Genomic DNA, 20452 nt, shown 5'->3' with positions numbered 1-20452 from the left:
TGCATTTGTGTCGAAGCAGGGTGCTCCTTCCACAGATCCATTCATCGTCAATAAATGCATGAGTTCCGGTACAATACAATACATATTGGTTTATATAGCACTTTAACAACAGCTGTAACAATGCGCTTAACAGGGACACCTATCCTATGCAGAAAATAAAGCAGTCACAAAGATAGTAGAAAGCACCAGGGAGTAAAACTAAGATCAAGTCAGAATCATGCTGAGTCAAATACCAAAGAGTACAAGTGCGTTTTGAGACGGGTTTTCAAGATGGGGGGGAGCGAGGGGGCTTGCTGAATGTTCAATGGCATTCCAGAGAGTGGAACCCGAAACGGAAAATGTTCGATCCCCTCTGAGCCTGTTTCGTTTTTGGCACATCTAATAATGGCTGGTCACCAGACCTGAGGCACCAGGAAGGTGTGTAGAGGTGGATGAGCTCGGAGAGGTAAGGAGGAGCGAGGCCATTTAAAGATTTGAAAACAATAAGATCTTGAAAAGAACTGTAAAATGTATAGGAAACCAGTGAAGGGATGCCAGAGTAGGAGTTATGTGCTCCCTCTTTTTCAACTTCCTACTGTGAGAAAACTTTGTTGACTTAATTTACTTTTTTGTGCTTTGTACTGTCTTGGTCACTGATTTGTTGTTTTATCATTTGTTGGTGTACAACTTATTCTCCAGGTAAGGCACTTTGTAAACAAGGGGGGTTGATTTATCGTGCTCTATATCTATGGTTGAGTAAGATGAGTTCAGTAATTGCCTCTTTGTTAAATGTCATAGCGGTTCAAGTATGTCACACACACACACACACACACACACACACACACACACACACACACACACACACACACACACACACACACACACACACACACAGTCAAGTTATGTTGGTTTTTTGAGTTCTGTGACGATCGCTCGAGTGCTAGGAGGCAGACCTCGAGCGACGGACTTTTGGTGTTAGGGAAGGACCCGAAATACACGGCGTGACAGGCTTGGGTGGATAAAGAGTCTTTACTGGAAACAGCATCAAATAATAACAAACAGGGATGAGTGAAGGAAGATAACTGAATGATAGCAGACCTGGCAACACGGACGTGGAAATGGCAATGACCAAGAATACTCCGACAGAAGACGGTAGTGAGCGGCAGACAGATATAGGCAGAAGGCACAATCAGTGAATGACAATCAGCTGTGGGAACCCAGGTGAATGATGATTGGAGGGGCCGTCTCCCAAGAATGTCGGAAGAGGTGACAGGAGGGGCGGGGCGCGGCCCGGATGGCAGCGAGATGTGACAGTGCCCCCCCCTCAAGGGACGCCTCTCGGCGGCCCCCCAGGTTTGGATGGGTGAGCCGCATGGAAGGCCCGGGTGAGGGATGGGTCGAGGATCCAGGCCCGTGGGACCCATTGACGTTCCTCAGGTCCATAGCCCTCCCAGTCGACCAGGTACTGCACTCCTCTGCCCCTGCGCCTGGAGTCCAGTATCTCCCGCACGGTGTAGACTGGTCCGTCGTCCAATATCCGGGGGGGAGGTGGGGGGGCGGGCGTGGGGGCTAAGGGGCTGGTCTCCACTGGCTTGAGGAGGGAAACATGAAACACGGGGTGGATCCGCATGGTGGGTGGTAGCCGGAGCCTCACCGAGACCGGGCTGAGGATGGCCTCGATGGGGAAGGGACCCGTGAAGCGTGGGCCCAGCTTAGCCGAGGACCCTGCCAGCCGAAGGTCCTTCGTAGATAGCCAGACCTCCTGCCCGACCTGGTAGCTGGGTGCTTGCCGTCGATGGCGGTCTGCCATCCGCCGGTTCCGGGATGCGGTGCGTGACAGGGCGTCCCTGGTCTCCTTCCAGACTCTGTGGGCCCGTCTGAGGTGATGATCGATAGACGGGACCTCCACCTGGCCTTCCTGTGTGGGAAATAAGGGCGGCTGATAGCCACAGGCGGACATGAATGGGGACCGACCTGTGGCTGCGGAGACCAGGGAGTTGTGGGCGTACTCCACCCAGGGTAGGTGCAGGGCCCACGACGCCGGGTTGTGGAGGCACACGCACCGGAGGGCCGCCTCCAGGTCCTGGTTCTTCCTCTCCGTCTGTCCGTTGGTCTGGGGGTGGTACCCAGACGACAGGCTCGCCGATGCCCCTAGGGACCGACAGAAACGCTTCCATACCTTGGACACGAACTGCGGTCCCCGATCCGACACGATGTTAGTCGGAATCCCGTGGAGACGGACGACGTGGTTAACCAGGAGTTGAGCCGTCTCGGTGGCAGACGGCAACCTGGTTAACGGAACGAAGTGGGCCGACTTGGAGAATCGGTCCACTACGGTGAGGACGACCGTCTTGCCACGGGAGGGGGGGAGGCCTGTCACGAAGTCGACGGAGATGTGGGACCAGGGTCTGGACGGAACCGGTAGGGGCTGGAGGAGTCCGGCCGGGGGCTGGTGGGAGGCCTTTCCACGGGCGCAGGTCGGGCAGGCCTTCACGAAGAGGGTGATGTCCCTCCTAAACCCCGGCCACCAGAACCGTTGGGCGATGAGTTGGATCGTCCTGTTGACCCCCGGGTGGCAAGCTATCTTAGATGTGTGCCCCCAGATGAGCACCTCAGTGCGTAGGGGGGGGGGGGACGAACAGGCGATCCTTGGGACAGCCCCTGGGGATGGTGGTGGTTCCCTGGACTTGTTGGACTTTTCTCTCAACCTCCCACCTCAGGGCGCCCAGGATGCGCTGGGCCGGCAGGATGTTGGCGGTAGTCTCCTCCCTTTCTGCCGGCTCATGGATACGGGATAGGGCGTCGGGCTTGGTGTTCTGTGACCCTGGGCAGTAGGTGAGAGAAAAGTCAAAACGGGTGAGGAAGAGTGACCATCGGGCCTGCCGTGAGTTAAGTCTCTTGGCCGACCGGATGGCCGCCAGGTTCTTGTGATCCGTGTAGACGGTGAAGGGGTGTTTAGCTCCCTCAAGCCAGTGTCTCCATTCCTGCAGGGCCAGGACGACCGCCAGCAGTTCCCGATTGCCGACGTCGTAATTGGCTTCGGCGGGGCTGAGCCGGCGGGAGAAGAAGGCGCAGGGGCGTAGCTTCTGGTCGGTGGGAGAGCGCTGGGAAAGGACGGCCCCTACTCCGGACTCGGATGCGTCAACCTCGACCGTGAACGGGAGATCCGGGTCGGGATGACGCAGAACGGGGGGGTTGGTGAAGGCACGACGGAGGCGGTTGAAAGCCCCCTCAGCATCGGGAGTCCACCTGAAAGGGAGCTTGGTGGACGTGAGGTTAGTGAGGGGGAGTGCCTTCTGACTATACCCGCGAATGAAGCGGCGGTAGAAGTTGGCAAACCCCAAAAACCGCTGAAGCTGCTTGCGCGTCTTTGGGATCGGCCATTCCACCACCGCCTTGGTTTTGGCGGGGTCGGCCCTGAGCTGCCCCTGCTCCACCACAAACCCCAGGAACGACAGAGAGCGGACATGGAAGTCACACTTCTCTGCCTTCACATAGAGCCGGTTTTGCAGGAGCCGCGCCAGGACCCGTCGGACGTGTTGCCGGTGTTCTTCTGCAGAGCGAGAAAAAATAAGGATGTCATCGAGGTAAACAAAAACAAAAACATTGAGGAAGTCCCTGAGCACATCATTGATTAAATTCTGGAATACGGCCGGCGCGTTCGTGAGCCCGAACGGCATCACCAGGTATTCAAAGTGCCCTAAAGGCGTCTTGAAGGCTGTTTTCCATTCATCCCCCTCACGGATTCGGACCAAATGGTAGGCGCTGCGAAGATCCAATTTAGAAAAAATGGTGGCGGACTGAAGGGGCGCAAAGGCCGAATCCATGAGGGGGAGAGGGTATTTGTTGCGGATGGTGATGTCGTTCAGGCCCCGGTAGTCAACGCATGGGCGCAGGGATCCGTCCTTCTTGTCGATAAAGAAAAACCCTGCGCCCAGCGGGGAACGCGACGGCCGAATGAGTCCTGCCGCTAGAGAGGAGTCTATGTAAGTGCTCAGGGCTTCCCGTTCCGGTTGTGAAATATGGTAAAGTCTGGAGTCCGGTAATGGAGCCCCTGGCTGCAAGTCTATAGCACAGTCATACGGTCGGTGGGGCGGCAGGGATTGGGCGTTGTCTTTGCTGAACACCTCCCGCAGGTCGTGGTAGCAATGTGGCACGCCTTTGAGGCAGATGGCCTCGGGCGGGCCACCGCGGGAGGGGTTGCGCCCTGCCGTAGCCGACCGCAGGCAGTTAGCGTAGCAGTAGGGGCTCCAGCCCTGAATGGTGGGGCCCTCCCAAGAAATGGATGGGTCATGGGCCTTGAGCCAGGGGAGACCCAAGACCAATGGCGCGTTCCGGGAGGGCATAACAAGAAATTGGCGGTGCTCCACATGGTTGCCTGCCACTCGGAGCTTAAGTGGGGCCGTGAGGTGGGTGACCCGGGCTAATAATCGGCCATCCAGGTCGACGATCTCCTTAGGGGGAAGGAGATCTAAAAGTCGGCAGCCCAGCAGGTCGGCCAGGTGGGGGTCGATAATGCACCCGTCGGCCCCCGAGTCCACTAGTGCCCGCACTCTTTGGGAGCTGGAGGGGCCAAATAGTTCACTCTCCAGCTCCAACCGTGTGGCTCGTGTAGTGGATTTAGCCCCCGATGGATTCCGTTTCGGCGGGGACTTACATTGGCCGTGGGTCCTAGGCTGGGGGCCTCGGGCGCGACGAGCCCTCGGGTTGGCGCGGTCGTCTCCCCCCCCTATCACCATCGGTTCGAAGGGTCCCTCCTGGGGCTGCGCGCGGTCGCTGCCGGGTGTGGTCGACCGAGGTCGGCTTCGGGGTACCTCGGGCCGTCGGTCGCTCAGCTCCTTTCGCCGCTCTCGAAGACGCTGATCCAAGCCGATGACAATCCCGACGAGGTCGTCGAAGGTGGTGCCGGCGTCGCGGGTAGCCAACTCATCCTTTAGGTCGGAATTCAAGCCGCGACGAAACACCCCCCTCAACGCTCGGTCGCCGTAGCCGCTGCCAGCGGCCTGGATCCGGAAAGCGACGGAGTATTCTGCGGCCGAACGGGCCCCTTGGACGCAGTCGAGGATTCTCCCTTCCGCCTCGACCTCCGTCACTGGATGGTGAAACACCCGGCGAATCTCGGCTACGAAGTCCGGATACGAGGCGCACAGCTCCGGTCGGGACTCTCGTACCGCCAGCACCCATGATTCGGCTTCGCCCGCGAGCAGGCTGGTGATGAAGGCTACCTTAGCCTCATCGCTAACGTAGGCGTCAGGATGTTGTTCAAACACGAGCGCACACTGCATTAGGAATTGAGCGCAGCGCTCGGTTTCGCCTGCGTAGCGTGAGGGTTGGGGTAGCGGGGGCGTGCGCCTGCCCACGGGCGGGGGGGAAGGATCAGAGAGGGTGGCGATGCACTTTTCCATCTCCTTGAGGCGTTGAGCCAGCGAGGTAGTGGCGTGGCGCATTTCCTCAATCGCCTGGGCCAGCTGGCTCGAACGCTCCGCCTCTTGTACGAGGGCGGTAACATACCTGTCAACGCCGGCGGGGTCCATAGGTGGTCGGAGTATTGTGTGACGATCGCTCGAGTGCTAGGAGGCAGACCTCGAGCGACGGACTTTTGGTGTTAGGGAAGGACCCGAAATACACGGCGTGACAGGCTTGGGTGGATAAAGAGTCTTTACTGGAAACAGCATCAAATAATAACAAACAGGGATGAGTGAAGGAAGATAACTGAATGATAGCAGACCTGGCAACACGGACGTGGAAATGGCAATGACCAAGAATACTCCGACAGAAGACGGTAGTGAGCGGCAGACAGATATAGGCAGAAGGCACAATCAGTGAATGACAATCAGCTGTGGGAACCCAGGTGAATGATGATTGGAGGGGCCGTCTCCCAAGAATGTCGGAAGAGGTGACAGGAGGGGCGGGGCGCGGCCCGGATGGCAGCGAGATGTGACAAGTTCTCCCCCTAACTTGAAAAGGGGTTTTGGCTGTGTTGACCGGGGTTACACTGGGACTTCACTCTTTGACTCCAATGATGAGACAGATTTCTCCTTTCTTTTTCCTCTTTTATTTTGGACTTAATCGTCTCTTTTCTCATTGAAAAGACAATTGGAAGATTGCAAGCTGATTTCAAGATTGCAAGTTTGAGAGTTTGCAAGGTGAAAAACCTTTGAAGAAGGTAAAACACAAACAGCAATTAGGTTTACATTTGAAGGCTTAACAGGCTGGTTTTGACATTAATCCATCAAATCAAATTATCAAATAAACGGTCACAATAACAGGTTCTCTCCGTCAGCCACCCTGGTCTTTACACAGTTGAACTCTACTGTCTTGGTAAACTCATAGAGCAGTACTTGAACCAAACCGAACCTGAGCAGTGTTGCAACTGACTATTTTAAGGAGTGGTTGCTTCTGGTGAGAGCCTTTCTGATTTCTGAATGGCTTTCAGCTGCTGGCACACCTGCCTTCATTTCAGCTCTCTCCTCTGGGGAAAAAATGGTGCCACTCATCTTTGGACTACAGCTTCGGCCATATTTGTAGTTTTTTACCAAGACACTCATCTTTGGACTACAGCTTTGGCCATATTTGTAGTTTGCCGAGACACCTCCCACTCAATCTTTCCATGGATACATCGGGAAGATTGCCAACTGTAGGAAAACGAAGTAAGTATGGTGGTCTTGCCAAGATTTTCTTATTTCTGTTCTTCAGCAGGTAGTAGAACAACCAACCGTCTTACGTCCCTGTGCAGAACAGTGGGTTGGAACTGTTTCCTCAGGCTGCTTAAATTGGGATGGATGGGCTTCGCCTTTGGGGTTTTTGTCAGGGGGACACAGTAGCTGGGATAGATCCGGATGTGGACATCCCTCACAATGCCGTTGTCATCTGGGTTGGTGCTGATAACTCTGCCAAGCTTGAAGTGACCCCTTTAGTGCATTTTGGTCACATAACCAGACAATGTCTCCTACAGTGACATTCCGTTCAGCAGTGGGCCATTTGCTTCGGACAACAAGGTTGGGACCTGCGAGTTGACTCCAAGATTTCCAGAACCTGGTTACCTCAGCCTGCATTGCCCTGAGCCTTTTGTAGGGGTAGATGGAAAAGTCAAATGTTTTGAGGTCTTCACTTTGAGATGCACGACCAAGAAGGAGGCTGTTTTGTGTGATATATTGGATGCAGTTTTCCCGACTCTGGATTCTGGCATCAATCGGGCGCTCATTTGCGAGGTTTTCTGTAGTGTAGAGAGCTGTCTGGAACTCTGAGAAGCTGAGCCCGTACTCTTTACCAAGACTCTGGAGTGCCCTCTTTACAATACGTACAGCGGCCTCTGCTGCACCGTTCCCGTGTGGAGAGTCAGCGGGGTGAATTTTCCACATCCACTAAGTTCCATTTTTCCTCCAGTGTTGTTTGATCCAAGCCATCCAAGAAACTGTACAGTTCCTTGAGGAAATACTTTGTTCCAATGAAATTGGTGCCAGGATCAGACCAGATCTTTCTTGGGTGCCCTCTGAGAGCTGTGATTTTTTTTTTTCCTTCTTTCTTCCACAGAGATGGCTCCTATGGAGGAGACTGCCTCCCACTTTGGGCCGTCCAAGGCTTGAACTTGTTGAGAGATCCTTTTTGCCGCTCTCCAAACCATTGCAACTGTTTTGACCAGTCTAATGATAGGACCCTGGTCTGTGGTCCATTTCAGGTACATCACTGCGCCATAAGCATGCTCACTTCCATCAGAGAATGTGACCGCAGAGGGTGGTTCAGTAATAAAGCATTTGGGAGTTAGAGCCCTAGTGAACATGAGCGTACTGAGTTGCTGGTACTCCTCGAATAGATCGATTGCATCATCTCTGAGTCCATCTGAGAGTGCAATGTCCCATGTGTCTTTGACTGGACAGCTTTCAGCCTTTGCCTCTTGAAATGCCCTCCGCACCAGAATAGCTCCCTTTTGCTTGGTAGGAGTCACAAGGCCAACTGGATCGTGCAGTCCTGACACTTGACTGAGAAGTTCTCTTCGCGTCAAAGGGCTGGGTGTCATGGCTCTGATCTTGTCTTTCAGAAGGTCTTCACCCAGCCACATTTTTTGTTTCCTCTTAGAGAAGTTGATTCCAATTCTGACATGGAGCTTATCGTCTTCAACTCTGTAGCCCAGATCAAGTTCTTTGTTGTCATCATTTCCCATCTGATTTGGTAGGATGATGGTCTTTGTCCTTTCCTCATTACAGCGCTCCTTCCTCCCACTTTGCCCAGAGAAGACCCATGGCTTCAGCTCAAAACCTCCGGCCTTCAGGATCCTCTCCACATTGGCTGTGATGGAGTTTAGCTGGACAAGGCTGTTGTGTGAAGTAAGGATGTCGTCAACGTAGCTGTCGTTATGAATCACTAGACGTTCCTCTTCAAGGTGGGCAAAGAGAGGGAGGTTTGCAGTTTCACGCATTGCCAGTTGCGTTATGCACCCTGCAGGTTTGTCTCCTATGTTCAGTCTTGAGATCGCGTATTCCCCCAGGTCCTCATTCTCAGTATCTCGCCAGAGGAATCTGTGAAGATGCACTTCTTGATCTTCCAGCCAGACGGAGTTATACATCTTTTTTATGTCTCCCAGGGCAGCATGAACTCCACATCTGAATCTGAGCAGTACAGCTCAAATCTGATTAAGGACATCAGGGCCTTACATCAGCAGGTTATTCATGCTGACACCTCTGCACCTCTGACTGCTATTCCAGACAATTCTTATTGGAGTTGTAACCGAGTGTGGGTTTGGAGCAATGAGGTGACTGAGATACCAAATTGGTCCATCCCAACTGGTGATGGTGCCTTTGGGTAGTTTGAAGGCTGCTTTTCTATTTAGCATATCATGGACTTGTGCAGCATAAGCCACCTTCCACTCCGGTCTTTTGGCCAATTGTTTTTCTGTTTTCAGGAATATAGCCTCAACCATTTTTCTGTTGTTTGGTAAGGAAATGGGGTCCTCCACCCAGGAATACTTGGCATGCCAGTGTGGCTCTTCGCTGTGGTGGTCCTCTGTGACATAGGTGAGGCCGTTCCTTACTAATTCAAGTTCCCGTTCCTCTGCGAGAGTCATCTCTTTGCCGCCTGGTTGACATTTTCCACAGCGGCATCCTCCACACTTTGGATCACATGCTGCACCAATACTGTCCCATTTCCACCACTCTAGGAAGTCCCGGTAGGTCCTTGAAGTGCTTGACCTCTGGAGCTTGGCGTGAACATGAGTGTTGGGAGGATTTGTTCTAGCTGGGCCAGTGAGTTCTTCGTACTTTAAGGCAGCAGTCCTCATTGATCTTGCAAAGTGAGTCCTGGACATTTGGGCGGACACAGTAAGGTCTTCAAAGAGTCCAGGATGAGAGCCTCCGACTGTCATCCCCAATGGCCCGTCCCACAGCACAAGGTCTCCAATAACTCTGATCCGTTGAGGTGCTAGTTGGCCCTCTCTGTGGCTTATAAGCAGATTGATTTCATCTGGTCTTGTCAGAGCTCCAAGTGGGACATCCGGAAAGACTTTCTGGAGCCGTTTGGAGTCAATACTTTTTCTGCAATATTGTCCAGACCATAACAGACCGATTGATGCGATTTAAGAGTGCCTTTTGGAGTCCTCACTCTGATCTTCAAGAGGTACCGCTTTGTCTCCACAATGGTCTTCATTCCTCCAACACTGTGTACGATGAGAGTGATGTCTTCGCTTCTGAGGTTCAGTTTGTCTGCAGTCGTGTGGGTGATGTAATTGGTGTCAGATGCCAGGTCAATCAGTGTTCCAATCTTTTGTCCAGCATTTGCGGTGACTTCCAATAACATCATCAACACTGGCAGTTCCTGCAATCCACTTCTTTCTAAAAGTCCTGATTTGGCTTTTGTTTTTGACATCTTGGCTGCAGCATTGGAGAACGCATCATGAAACTGCCTTGCCAGCTCTGGGGAAAGCCTCTTGACAAACTTTTCTTGTTCCTCTGTGTACGTTCTCCTGCTTTTGCCATCCATGGAGCCAGGTTTGCTCCTCTTCTGTGCTGAGCTGCTTTTCTTGTTCGGACAGAGGTAGAAATGATGCTCAGGTGCATGTTCATCCTTGCAGGCATGGTTGGTGCATAGGAAGTCATCTTTGCAGTCTGAACTGACATTATGGACATCAAGACATCTGTTGCATGCTCCCAGCTTCTTAACAGCAGCTTTCTTGTCTGCAAGCTGCAATGCCCGGAACTGCATACAGTAGTAGAGTTTCTTCCTGTGCTTCCCATCTCCGCAGACAACACAGCCATTGCGGTCATCACATGCCCTGGTGGATTTCGTTCTGGCATATCTTGGCTCAGGCTTCGATTCCCTCTTATTTGGTTCCTCATCCAATTTTTCCAGCTGCTCATAAATACTCTCTTGCCCTTTCAGGAAGTCCAACAAACCGTCAAACCTGTTGACTGGAGTTACAACATTCCTGGGATCTGCTGCATAGATGAGCCATTCCTTTCTGAGAGGTGCTGGGAGTTTCCCCTCAATCAACCTGGTCACGAGTGGGTTTTTTGATAGCGCCAGTGTCCCCGAGCTCACTGAGATCTTGAAGTGCTTTCTCCACAGCTTGGATTAACTCCACTACTCTTCGCGGCTGGTTGCTTTTGACAGGCTGTATTCTCTGCAGCTCCTCCACAATTTCTATAGCAATGGATGTCCGGACTATTTTAAGGAGTGGTTGCTTCTGGTGAGAGCCTTTCTGATTTCTGAATGGCTTTCAGCTGCTGGCACACCTGCCTTCATTTCAGCTCTCTCCTCTGGGGAAAAAATGGTGCCACTCATCTTTGGACTACAGCTTCGGCCATATTTGTAGTATTTTACCAAGACACTCATCTTTGGACTACAGCTTCGGCCATATTTGTAGTTTGCCGAAACACACACACACACACACACACACACACACACACACACACACACACACACACACACACACACACACACACACACACACACACACACACACACACACACACACGCACAGACACACACACACACACACACACACACACGCAATCTGTGCAGCGTTTATCAGTTTTGGTGATAATGTGTTTAAACTCGTTCTGAACCAGCACATTAGTTCCCTACTAGTCAATAAGCACTATGTGACAACTCCTACCTCCACTGGATCTCAACCGCATACATACAGAACAGAAGCTGCAACACTATGCACCTGAGCAGCATTTCTGACAACTGGACATGCTGTTGATAACTCCATAACACCATCGCCGAGACAGCCCCCCCCTCCCTGCAGCCTCAACCCCTGCATGCAGTACATGAAGGTCAAGTAGAGGGTGATCTGTGTCGGTGCTAACATATACAATATTTGGCATGTCAGGATTTGTCTAGGATTCACAATTGATTCATACACACAAATGCTCCTCACATATTCAAGTTTTAAGTCTGGAACATCTCCTTCTCAACGTGTCAACTCTCATTAAACTGCGGCATTGCGACTGACCTTGTGCATCTCCGCAAGGGCTGCTGTGCTTTGTTGTGTGTGTACGTGCGTGCGTGTGTGTTCATTGAGGGGCCGGGACCACCTCGCCCTAATGATGTGGCTGTGAAATCAGGCCGGAGCCCAGCGCCATCTCTCATTATGGCCCTCCAAATTCATTTGCTACATTGGTTCTGCCTGCTCATGCATGCACTGCACACCGCTTGCCCATGCACTTTCACTTGTACCTGCTGTTTGGCTACATCAAATAGAGAAGCCAAAACGTTTCATCAGATATGGGTACAGGCAGAAGTCTTCTTTTTCTTCGGCTTTTCCCTTCAAGGGGTCGCCACAGCAAATCAGTGTCCTCCATCTTTAGAGTTTTGATCCGCATGTTTTTTTGCAAAAGTACTCGTGTTTAATCACCTCTATTATCTTTTTGATCTGTGCAATTAATAATAGGGAGCTGAATGGCAGAGGGTCAAATTCTTTGTTTTCAGCCCCTTGTCATTGTACATTCGCGAAGTGTGCTTTTCATATTTTGAAAGGAAACTGATAAGACTGTTTCCTTTCAAACCTGAAGATAACAGACATCCTTTGAAAAGTAGAACACAAAAATGTCAACCAAAACGATTGTCACACAACGTGAAATGCTTAAAATCATGTTATTTTTGTACACTGTAATATTTTGATTAAAGCAGAGCTGTAATTGAAAAACTGAATTACTTCGAATAACAAACTAGTGAAGAATGCATATGATCTATCACCTCCCCCACCCTGAATAAACAAATAAATAAATACGGTCACACTCGGGTCTGTTATTTTTACAAATAATTGCCCAATTTGAAATGTTGAAAATGTTCTGTTCTCTTTGAGGATAAAAGTTATTGGACCAACAGTATGCCAGATATACAGTATGTATCTCTGGCTAAAAAAGCAAAGTGTGGAGAATCTGTCATGGAAATGTATGCGTGCAATCGGTATCCACACTTGTTTTTTTATTTTTATATTCTCTTTGTGGTTATTCACTTCTTCCTTGACAATCTAGCCACATCTTTATGTTTTCTCCCCAAAAATAAATTAATTAATAAATAAACTCACCGTAAATGTGTACTGCAATAAATAAATACAGTTGCACCGTAAATGTGTACTGCTCACTTGCTCGCTTTGCGAGTCACGAACTATAATTTTTTGCAATGGACCACTTCACTTCTGCGATAACAATTTGCTACTGTTAGAAAAAGATTTTAACTCAATTATTTTTTTCTTGACGTGATAGGCATGTCCCAACCATGAATGTTGTTGCTCTTTTCGGATGCAAAACGACATTAACATACAGTAAAGTCTCGTTATATCGATATTCAAGGGAGTCCGAAAAAATATTGATATAACCGGGACTATCGATATATCCGACCCTGTTTGCATGTAATTTTCTCCGTGCGTGCATAGAAATAGTATCGATATAACCGGGATTATCGATATATCCGATATCGATATAACGAGACTTTACTGTACTTCATACTGGAAAACAAATACATGTGAGTCATTCATCGGTTTGAGCTTGTAGGTGCATAGTGACCACTCTGAACCACCGCTATGTTAACAAGTATGGGAGCCACCCAATCTGTACACTGTAAAACTGCACGTTTGTTTTCCTGAGCAGTGAACCCAGTCTTGGTTGGTATGTGCCTCTGTCTTTAACAATAAAATAATGACATTCCACACCAGAACTCATACATGAGCTGTCCATTCTCATTTGTTGTATCAATTGGTGAAGCCTCCTCGGATAAGAAGTTAAACCAGAGCAGTCTAGTTATGAGCATTTCAATTTCCCTTGGAATATGGTGAGCAGGATGAATGAGAATGTATGCAGGTTGGTATCGGTCTTTGTGAATGTCCCACACACACAGAGTGAGAATTTTTTTTTTGTCTTGCAGGACAAATGACAGTTCAAACACTGTGTGATTGCTTGGATGCAGCCTAAATCCCTTGCACGTCATGTCACGGTTGACTCCTTATGGCTGACTGTAAGAGAAGATGACAAAGGTAGAAATATAATGTGAGGGTGAGGCTCTGTCCTTGTATAGTATGGACGGAGGGGGTGGGGGGATTGGCGGACAATCTGCATCAAGAATTTTCGCTTATGACCTTGACAGCCAACATGCTCATCAAGGCTTTGAACAGTAGAGGCACCTGCTCAATCCCGACGCTTTTGATCCAGAGGGGCAAAGCTGCCTGCAGCGTAACAATCGCCTTTAATCTACATTTAGTATGCGCCAGGACTACGTGGGCCAGTATACAGTGGACCCACAGTGTACAAATGCCATAGGTTCTCGCCCCTCTACATGTTATCTGATCCACTGTCACGAGCACATCCCTGTGTTGAAGTGTGTACTGCGTCTGCCATTGCCGCAAACAGATGGTATCATAATGACATCATTGCTCACTGGGGTTATGTTGTCTGAGGCTCAGAGCAAGAGGAAGAAATTAGTAAAAGGTATGATGCAAGTGTTTGTCAATTAATCTAAAAAAGACACACGCATGCACACTCCGAAAGCCCTGGGAGCTTTTCAAAACATTTAGCTCCAGAATGCCCTACTAAACGCCAAGCTGCCTCTTAACAAATGTCACTGCTCCTTGATCGCCAGTTCTGAAATGGTCTTCTATTTGTCATGCACTTCTTCATTTGCGGAGAAACAAAAGTAGCCCTCAGCACCTGGATTGTTTTTTTATGCAAGTGTCTTGTTCTTCCCCATCCTCTGTTTTTGAGGTCTCTCATCTCAGTGAGCTGGGAGAAACCTGTCACTATACAACATCAGTATGCTCATTTCATATCTGTGCCTCTTGTGGCTTTCCCTCTTTTTCCTTCCTCCATCCCTTCCTCCCCTTTTTCTTCTCCAGCAAACATAAAAATAGTTTATGCCTCTGACAAGAAAATGTCTCTAATCCTAAGGTTTGTCGGATAGTAAACAGACACAATTGGCCACTTATTATTATTCTGCTGAGAATTTTCTATGTGGGGTGTTTGTAGTATCCATGGCAACAAAGTACGGTGCCCATAACCCCCTGTCACTGAGCAGAATGGGAGGGAATGATGAAAGGAGATGATAAAACAACACACAAGGTAAGATACAACTGCAGTGCATTAAGTGATGCATGTTTTTATATATATATATATATATATATATACATACATACAGTGAGACCTCAACTTACAAACTTAATTGGTTCCCAGACAGAGTGTGTAAGGCGAAAAGTGTGTATCTCAAAAAAAAAATCCCATAGGAAACCATTAAAATGGGAATAATCCGTTCCCGGGTTTCCATAAAATATACTTTTCAACTAAATTAGCCTTAATACTACACACAACATACCTTATTCTATGTATAATAAATGTGCTATTGTATTGTAATGAAGGAAATACACTGCATTGTATCATAAAGTCACTTTATTTACATTTGTATGGTCATTTATGGCTTGATGGAATGGCGTTGGAGGTCGAAGGTCAAAGGGAATCGCTGCTTGAAAAGAGAGGCGCATTACATGACGACTGTAATTAAAGAAATAAACTGTGCTGTAAAATAAAGTTTCATTTCCCTTTTTGATGGTCTTTGATGGCTTATGGAAGGAGAGTCACCTTCCATAAGGACTGTTGGTAACTTAACCTCTGGTGCTGTTCGGTCGTGTGCTTTATGATGTGTGTGTGGGTGTATTATGTATTATGAAAATAGTGCTTATTATAAGGTTTAATTTTCATAAATTTGACGTTCTTAAGACGAAAAGTTTGTAAGATAAGGTGTTTGTAAGTTGAGTTTATATCACTATGACGTATATATATATATATATATATATATATATATATATATATATATATATATATATATATATTGTGGCGGGCAACCCAGCAGGTGTACGGGAGGGGGCGGGGTTATATCACATATATTTCACTGCAGTTTCCGTTTTGGTTCTCTTTCTACTTGTTAGCAGTTGGAATAAAGACGTACTCCAGTCGATCGTGAGTTCTCCTTCCACAACTGCTACACTGGTGACCCCGACGTTGGAAATGTTCATGGCAGCAGACGAAGAGATATCTCCTCCGGCCATGTCACCACGACCGGCGCCTCAGCTCGCAGCTGCCGCCTACGCCGCGAAGCTGCCCGAGTTTTGGAATAGCGACCCGGCTTTGTGGTTCCAACATGTGGAAGCGCTTTTCCACCTACGGGGCGTCACGACAGATGAGCCGAAATATTATCTGGTCATGGCGTCTCTCAACGAACAGACGACTCGTCGTGTGCTGCCTCTCTTGCGTGCACCTCCACCGAGCGAAAAATACGCAGCGCTCAAACACCTGCTGCTCCGACGGTTCACGTTATCGGCCTCTGAGAGAGCTGAAAGGCTTCTTTCTCTTCCCGGACTCGGCGACGGAACAGCAGTGGACCTGATGGACAAAATGTTGTCGCTACTAGGTTCGGATGACGGCGGATTCCTGTTCCCCCACGTGTTCCTTCGCCAGCTACCGGCCTCTGTGCGCGCCGTTCTAGCCAACTCGACGTGCCTAGCCACCGGCGACTACCAAGGTTTGGCTGAAGAAGCGGACCGGGTGCTTCTGGCGACACGGAGGTTCGCCGTGCGAAGCGTGACGGCCGAACCCCTCGGCGGAGCGGCAGCGAACATCGACCCGACCCTAGTAGACGTAGTGGTCACGCGGAAGCGACACGAGAAAGCCCTCTGTTTTTTCCACCAGCGGTTTGGCGCCAAGGCCCGACGCTGCACACCACCCTGCACCTACGAGGCTCCGGGAAACGCCAGCGCCGGCACCCAATAGCGGCCGTGGGTGCCGGCAACGAAAGCGAGCTGCTTTTCATCACAGACTCCTCGTCAGGTAGATGTTTTCTGGTGGACAGCGGGGCACAAGTAAGCCTGCTGACGCCCACGGCCTCGGACAAGACGGCAGGTGGATGTGGGCCTCCCCTGCGCGCAGCTAACGGCTCGCCCATCGCCAGCTTTGGCACCAGGTCGGTAACTGTGTGTTTCCACGAACGAAAATTCGAGTGGGACTTTATTGTGGCCTCGATTACAGTTCCGATAATCGGCGCGGATTTTTTATGCGCTCATGGACTGCTTGTGGACATTGCTAACCGTCGTTTGATCGACGCCATCTCTTTCGCCACTTTCCCATGTGAGGCTGGAGGGCTTGGAGCGTTGACGCACGCAAATTATTTAACGTCAGGTAACGTTTATGAACGCCTGCTGACCGATTATCCGTCGTTAACCACACCCGCCTTTTCCAATGCCGAAACAAAACACGGGGTACAACATTTCATTCCCACGGTTGGCCCGCCAGTTTTTGCCCGCGCTCGTCGCCTCGACGCGGCAAAATTGGCAATGGCGAAAGGGGAGTTCGCGACGATGGAGCGTTTGGGCATCGTGAGGCGTTCCAACAGCCCGTGGGCCTCACCATTGCACATGGTCCCCAAAAGTGACGGTTCTTGGCGGCCGTGCGGTGATTTTCGTCGGCTTAATAATGTAACCACACACGACCGTTACCCAATTCAGCACATCCAGGACTTTTCCGCACGTTTGGCCGGAGCCGTGATCTTTTCCAAAGTTGACCTCGTTTGCGGTTATCACCAGGTTCCGGTACGGGTAGAAGATGTGCCAAAAACTGCAGTAATAACCCCTTTTGGCCTTTTTGTGCGTGTGTGTTCATTGAGGGGCCGGGACCACCTCGCCCTAATGATGTGGCTGTGAAATCAGGCCGGAGCCCAGCGCCATCTCTCATTATGGCCCTCCAAATTCATTTGCTACATTGGTTCTGCCTGCTCATGCATGCACTGCTCACCGCTTGCCCATGCACTTTCACTTGTACCTGCTGTTTGGCTACATCAAATAGAGAAGCCAAAACGCTTCATCAGATATGGGTACAGGCAGAAGTCTTCTTTTTCTTCGGCTTTTCCCTTCAAGGGGTCGCCACAGCAAATCAGTGTCCTCCATCTTTAGAGTTTTGATCCGCATGTTTTTTTGCAAAAGTACTCGTGTTTAATCACCTCTATTATCTTTTTGATCTGTGCAATTAATAATAGGGAGCTGAATGGCAGAGGGTCAAATTCTTTGTTTTCAGCCCCTTGTCATTGTACATTCGCGAAGTGTGCTTTTCATATTTTGAAAGGAAACTGATAAGACTGTTTCCTTTCAAACCTGAAGATAACAGACATCCTTTGAAAAGTAGAACACAAAAATGTCAACCAAAACGATTGTCACACAACGTGAAATGCTTAAAATCATGTTATTTTTGTACACTGTAATATTTTGATTAAAGCAGAGCTGTAATTGAAAAACTGAATTACTTCGAATAACAAACTAGTGAAGAATGCATATGATCTATCACCTCCCCCACCCTGAATAAACAAATAAATAAATACGGTCACACTCGGGTCTGTTATTTTTACAAATAATTGCCCAATTTGAAATGTTGAAAATGTTCTGTTCTCTTTGAGGATAAAAGTTATTGGACCAACAGTATGCCAGATATACAGTATGTATCTCTGGCTAAAAAAGCAAAGTGTGGAGAATCTGTCATGGAAATGTATGCGTGCAATCGGTATCCACACTTGTTTTTTTATTTTTATATTCTCTTTGTGGTTATTCACTTCTTCCTTGACAATCTAGCCACATCTTTATGTTTTCTCCCCAAAAATAAATTAATTAATAAATAAACTCACCGTAAATGTGTACTGCAATAAATAAATACAGTTGCACCGTAAATGTGTACTGCTCACTTGCTCGCTTTGCGAGTCACGAACTATAATTTTTTGCAATGGACCACTTCACTTCTGCGATAACAATTTGCTACTGTTAGAAAAAGATTTTAACTCAATTATTTTTTTCTTGACGTCATAGGCATGTCCCACCCATGAATGTTGTTGCTCTTTTCGGATGCAAAACGACATTAACATACAGTAAAGTCTCGTTATATCGATATTCAAGGGAGTCCGAAAAAATATTGATATAACCGGGACTATCGATATATCCGACCCTGTTTGCATGTAATTTTCTCCGTGCGTGCATAGAAATAGTATCGATATAACCGGGATTATCGATATATCCGATATCGATATAACGAGACTTTACTGTACTTCATACTGGAAAACAAATACATGTGAGTCATTCATCGGTTTGAGCTTGTAGGTGCATAGTGACCACTCTGAACCACCGCTATGTTAACAAGTATGGGAGCCACCCAATCTGTACACTCTAAAACTGCACGTTTGTTTTCCTGAGCAGTGAACCCAGTCTTGGTTGGTATGTGCCTCTGTCTTTAACAATAAAATAATGACATTCCACACCAGAACTCATACATGAGCTGTCCATTCTCATTTGTTGTATCAATTGGTGAAGCCTCCTCGGATAAGAAGTTAAACCAGAGCAGTCTAGTTATGAGCATTTCAATTTCCCTTGGAATATGGTGAGCAGGATGAATGAGAATGTATGCAGGTTGGTATCGGTCTTTGTGAATGTCCCACACACACAGAGTGAGAATTTTTTTTTTTTGTCTTGCAGGACAAATGACAGTTCAAACACTGTGTGATTGCTTGGATGCAGCCTAAATCCCTTGCACGTCATGTCACGGTTGACTCCTTATGGCTGACTGTAAGAGAAGATGACAAAGGTAGAAATATAATGTGAGGGTGAGGCTCTGTCCTTGTATAGTATGGACGGAGGGGGTGGGGGGATTGGCGGACAATCTGCATCAAGCATTTTCGCTTATGACCTTGACAGCCAACATGCTCATCAAGGCTTTGAACAGTAGAGGCACCTGCTCAATCCCGACGCTTTTGATCCAGAGGGGCAAAGCTGCCTGCAGCGTAACAATCGCCTTTAATCTACATTTAGTATGCGCCAGGACTACGTGGGCCAGTATACAGTGGACCCACAGTGTACAAATGCCATAGGTTCTCGCCCCTCTACATGTTATCTGATCCACTGTCACGAGCACATCCCTGTGTTGAAGTGTGTACTGCGTCTGCCATTGCCGCAAACAGATGGTATCATAATGACATCATTGCTCACTGGGGTTATGTTGTCTGAGGCTCAGAGCAAGAGGAAGAAATTAGTAAAAGGTATGATGCAAGTGTTTGTCAATTAATCTAAAAAAGACACACGCATGCACACTCCGAAAGCCCTGGGAGCTTTTCAAAACATTTAGCGCCAGAATGCCCTACTAAACGGCAAGCTGCCTCTTAACAAATGTCACTGCTCCTTGATCGCCAGTTCTGAAATAGTCTTCTATTTGTCATGCACTTCTTCATTTGCGGAGAAACAAAAGTAGCCCTCAGCACCTGGATTGTTTTTTTATGCAAGTGTCTTGTTCTTCCCCATCCTCTGTTTTTGAGGTCTCTCATCTCAGTGAGCTGGGAGAAACCTGTCACTATACAACATCAGTATGCTCATTTCATATCTGTGCCTCTTGTGGCTTTCCCTCTTTTTCCTTCCTCCATCCCTTCCTCCCCTTTTTCTTCTCCAGCAAACATAAAAATAGTTTATGCCTCTGACAAGAAAATGTCTCTAATCCTAAGGTTTGTCGGATAGTAAACAGACACAATTGGCCACTTATTATTATTCTGCTGAGAATTTTCTATGTGGGGTGTTTGTAGTATCCATGGCAACAAAGTACGGTGCCCATAACCCCCTGTCATATATATATATATATATATATATATATATATATATATATATATATATATATATATATATATATATATATAGAAGGTCAAAGGGAATCGCTGCTTGAAAAGAGAGGCGCATTACATGACGACTGTAATTAAAGAAATAAACTGTGCTGTAAAATAAAGTTTCATTTCCCTTTTTGATGGTCTTTGATGGCTTATGGAAGGAGAGTCACCTTCCATAAGGACTGTTGGTAACTTAACCTCTGGTGCTGTTCGGTCGTGTGCTTTATGATGTGTGTGTGGGTGTATTATGTATTATGAAAATAGTGCTTATTATAAGGTTTAATTTTCATAAATTTGACGTTCTTAAGACGAAAAG

At 48.4% G+C, this 20452-nt stretch overlaps 1 protein-coding gene across 4 annotated transcripts in view; it reads left to right on the top strand.

Moving 5' to 3' along the window:
• The first annotated feature begins 18967 nt into the window (after positions 1–18967).
• Positions 18968–20452, top strand: part of myt1b (myelin transcription factor 1b) — a 106872-nt gene continuing 105387 nt past the window's right edge. For all 4 annotated transcript variants that reach the window (XM_089002509.1, XM_089002501.1, XM_089002492.1 and 1 more), the window contains exon 1: positions 18968–19073. In XM_089002509.1, coding sequence (XP_088858635.1) covers positions 19065–19073 — 9 coding nt within the window. In that variant the 5' untranslated portion in view covers positions 18968–19064. The remainder of the gene's footprint in view (positions 19074–20452) is intronic.

The sequence above is a fragment of the Hippocampus bargibanti genome, linkage group LG01 (genome assembly GCF_051943395.1).
Source record: "Hippocampus bargibanti isolate YZ-2025 linkage group LG01, ASM5194339v1, whole genome shotgun sequence".
NCBI classification, from domain to species: domain Eukaryota; kingdom Metazoa; phylum Chordata; class Actinopteri; order Syngnathiformes; family Syngnathidae; genus Hippocampus; species Hippocampus bargibanti.
Note: the sequence above shows the minus strand (reverse complement) of the source record. Positions and strands in the feature narration are given on the sequence as shown.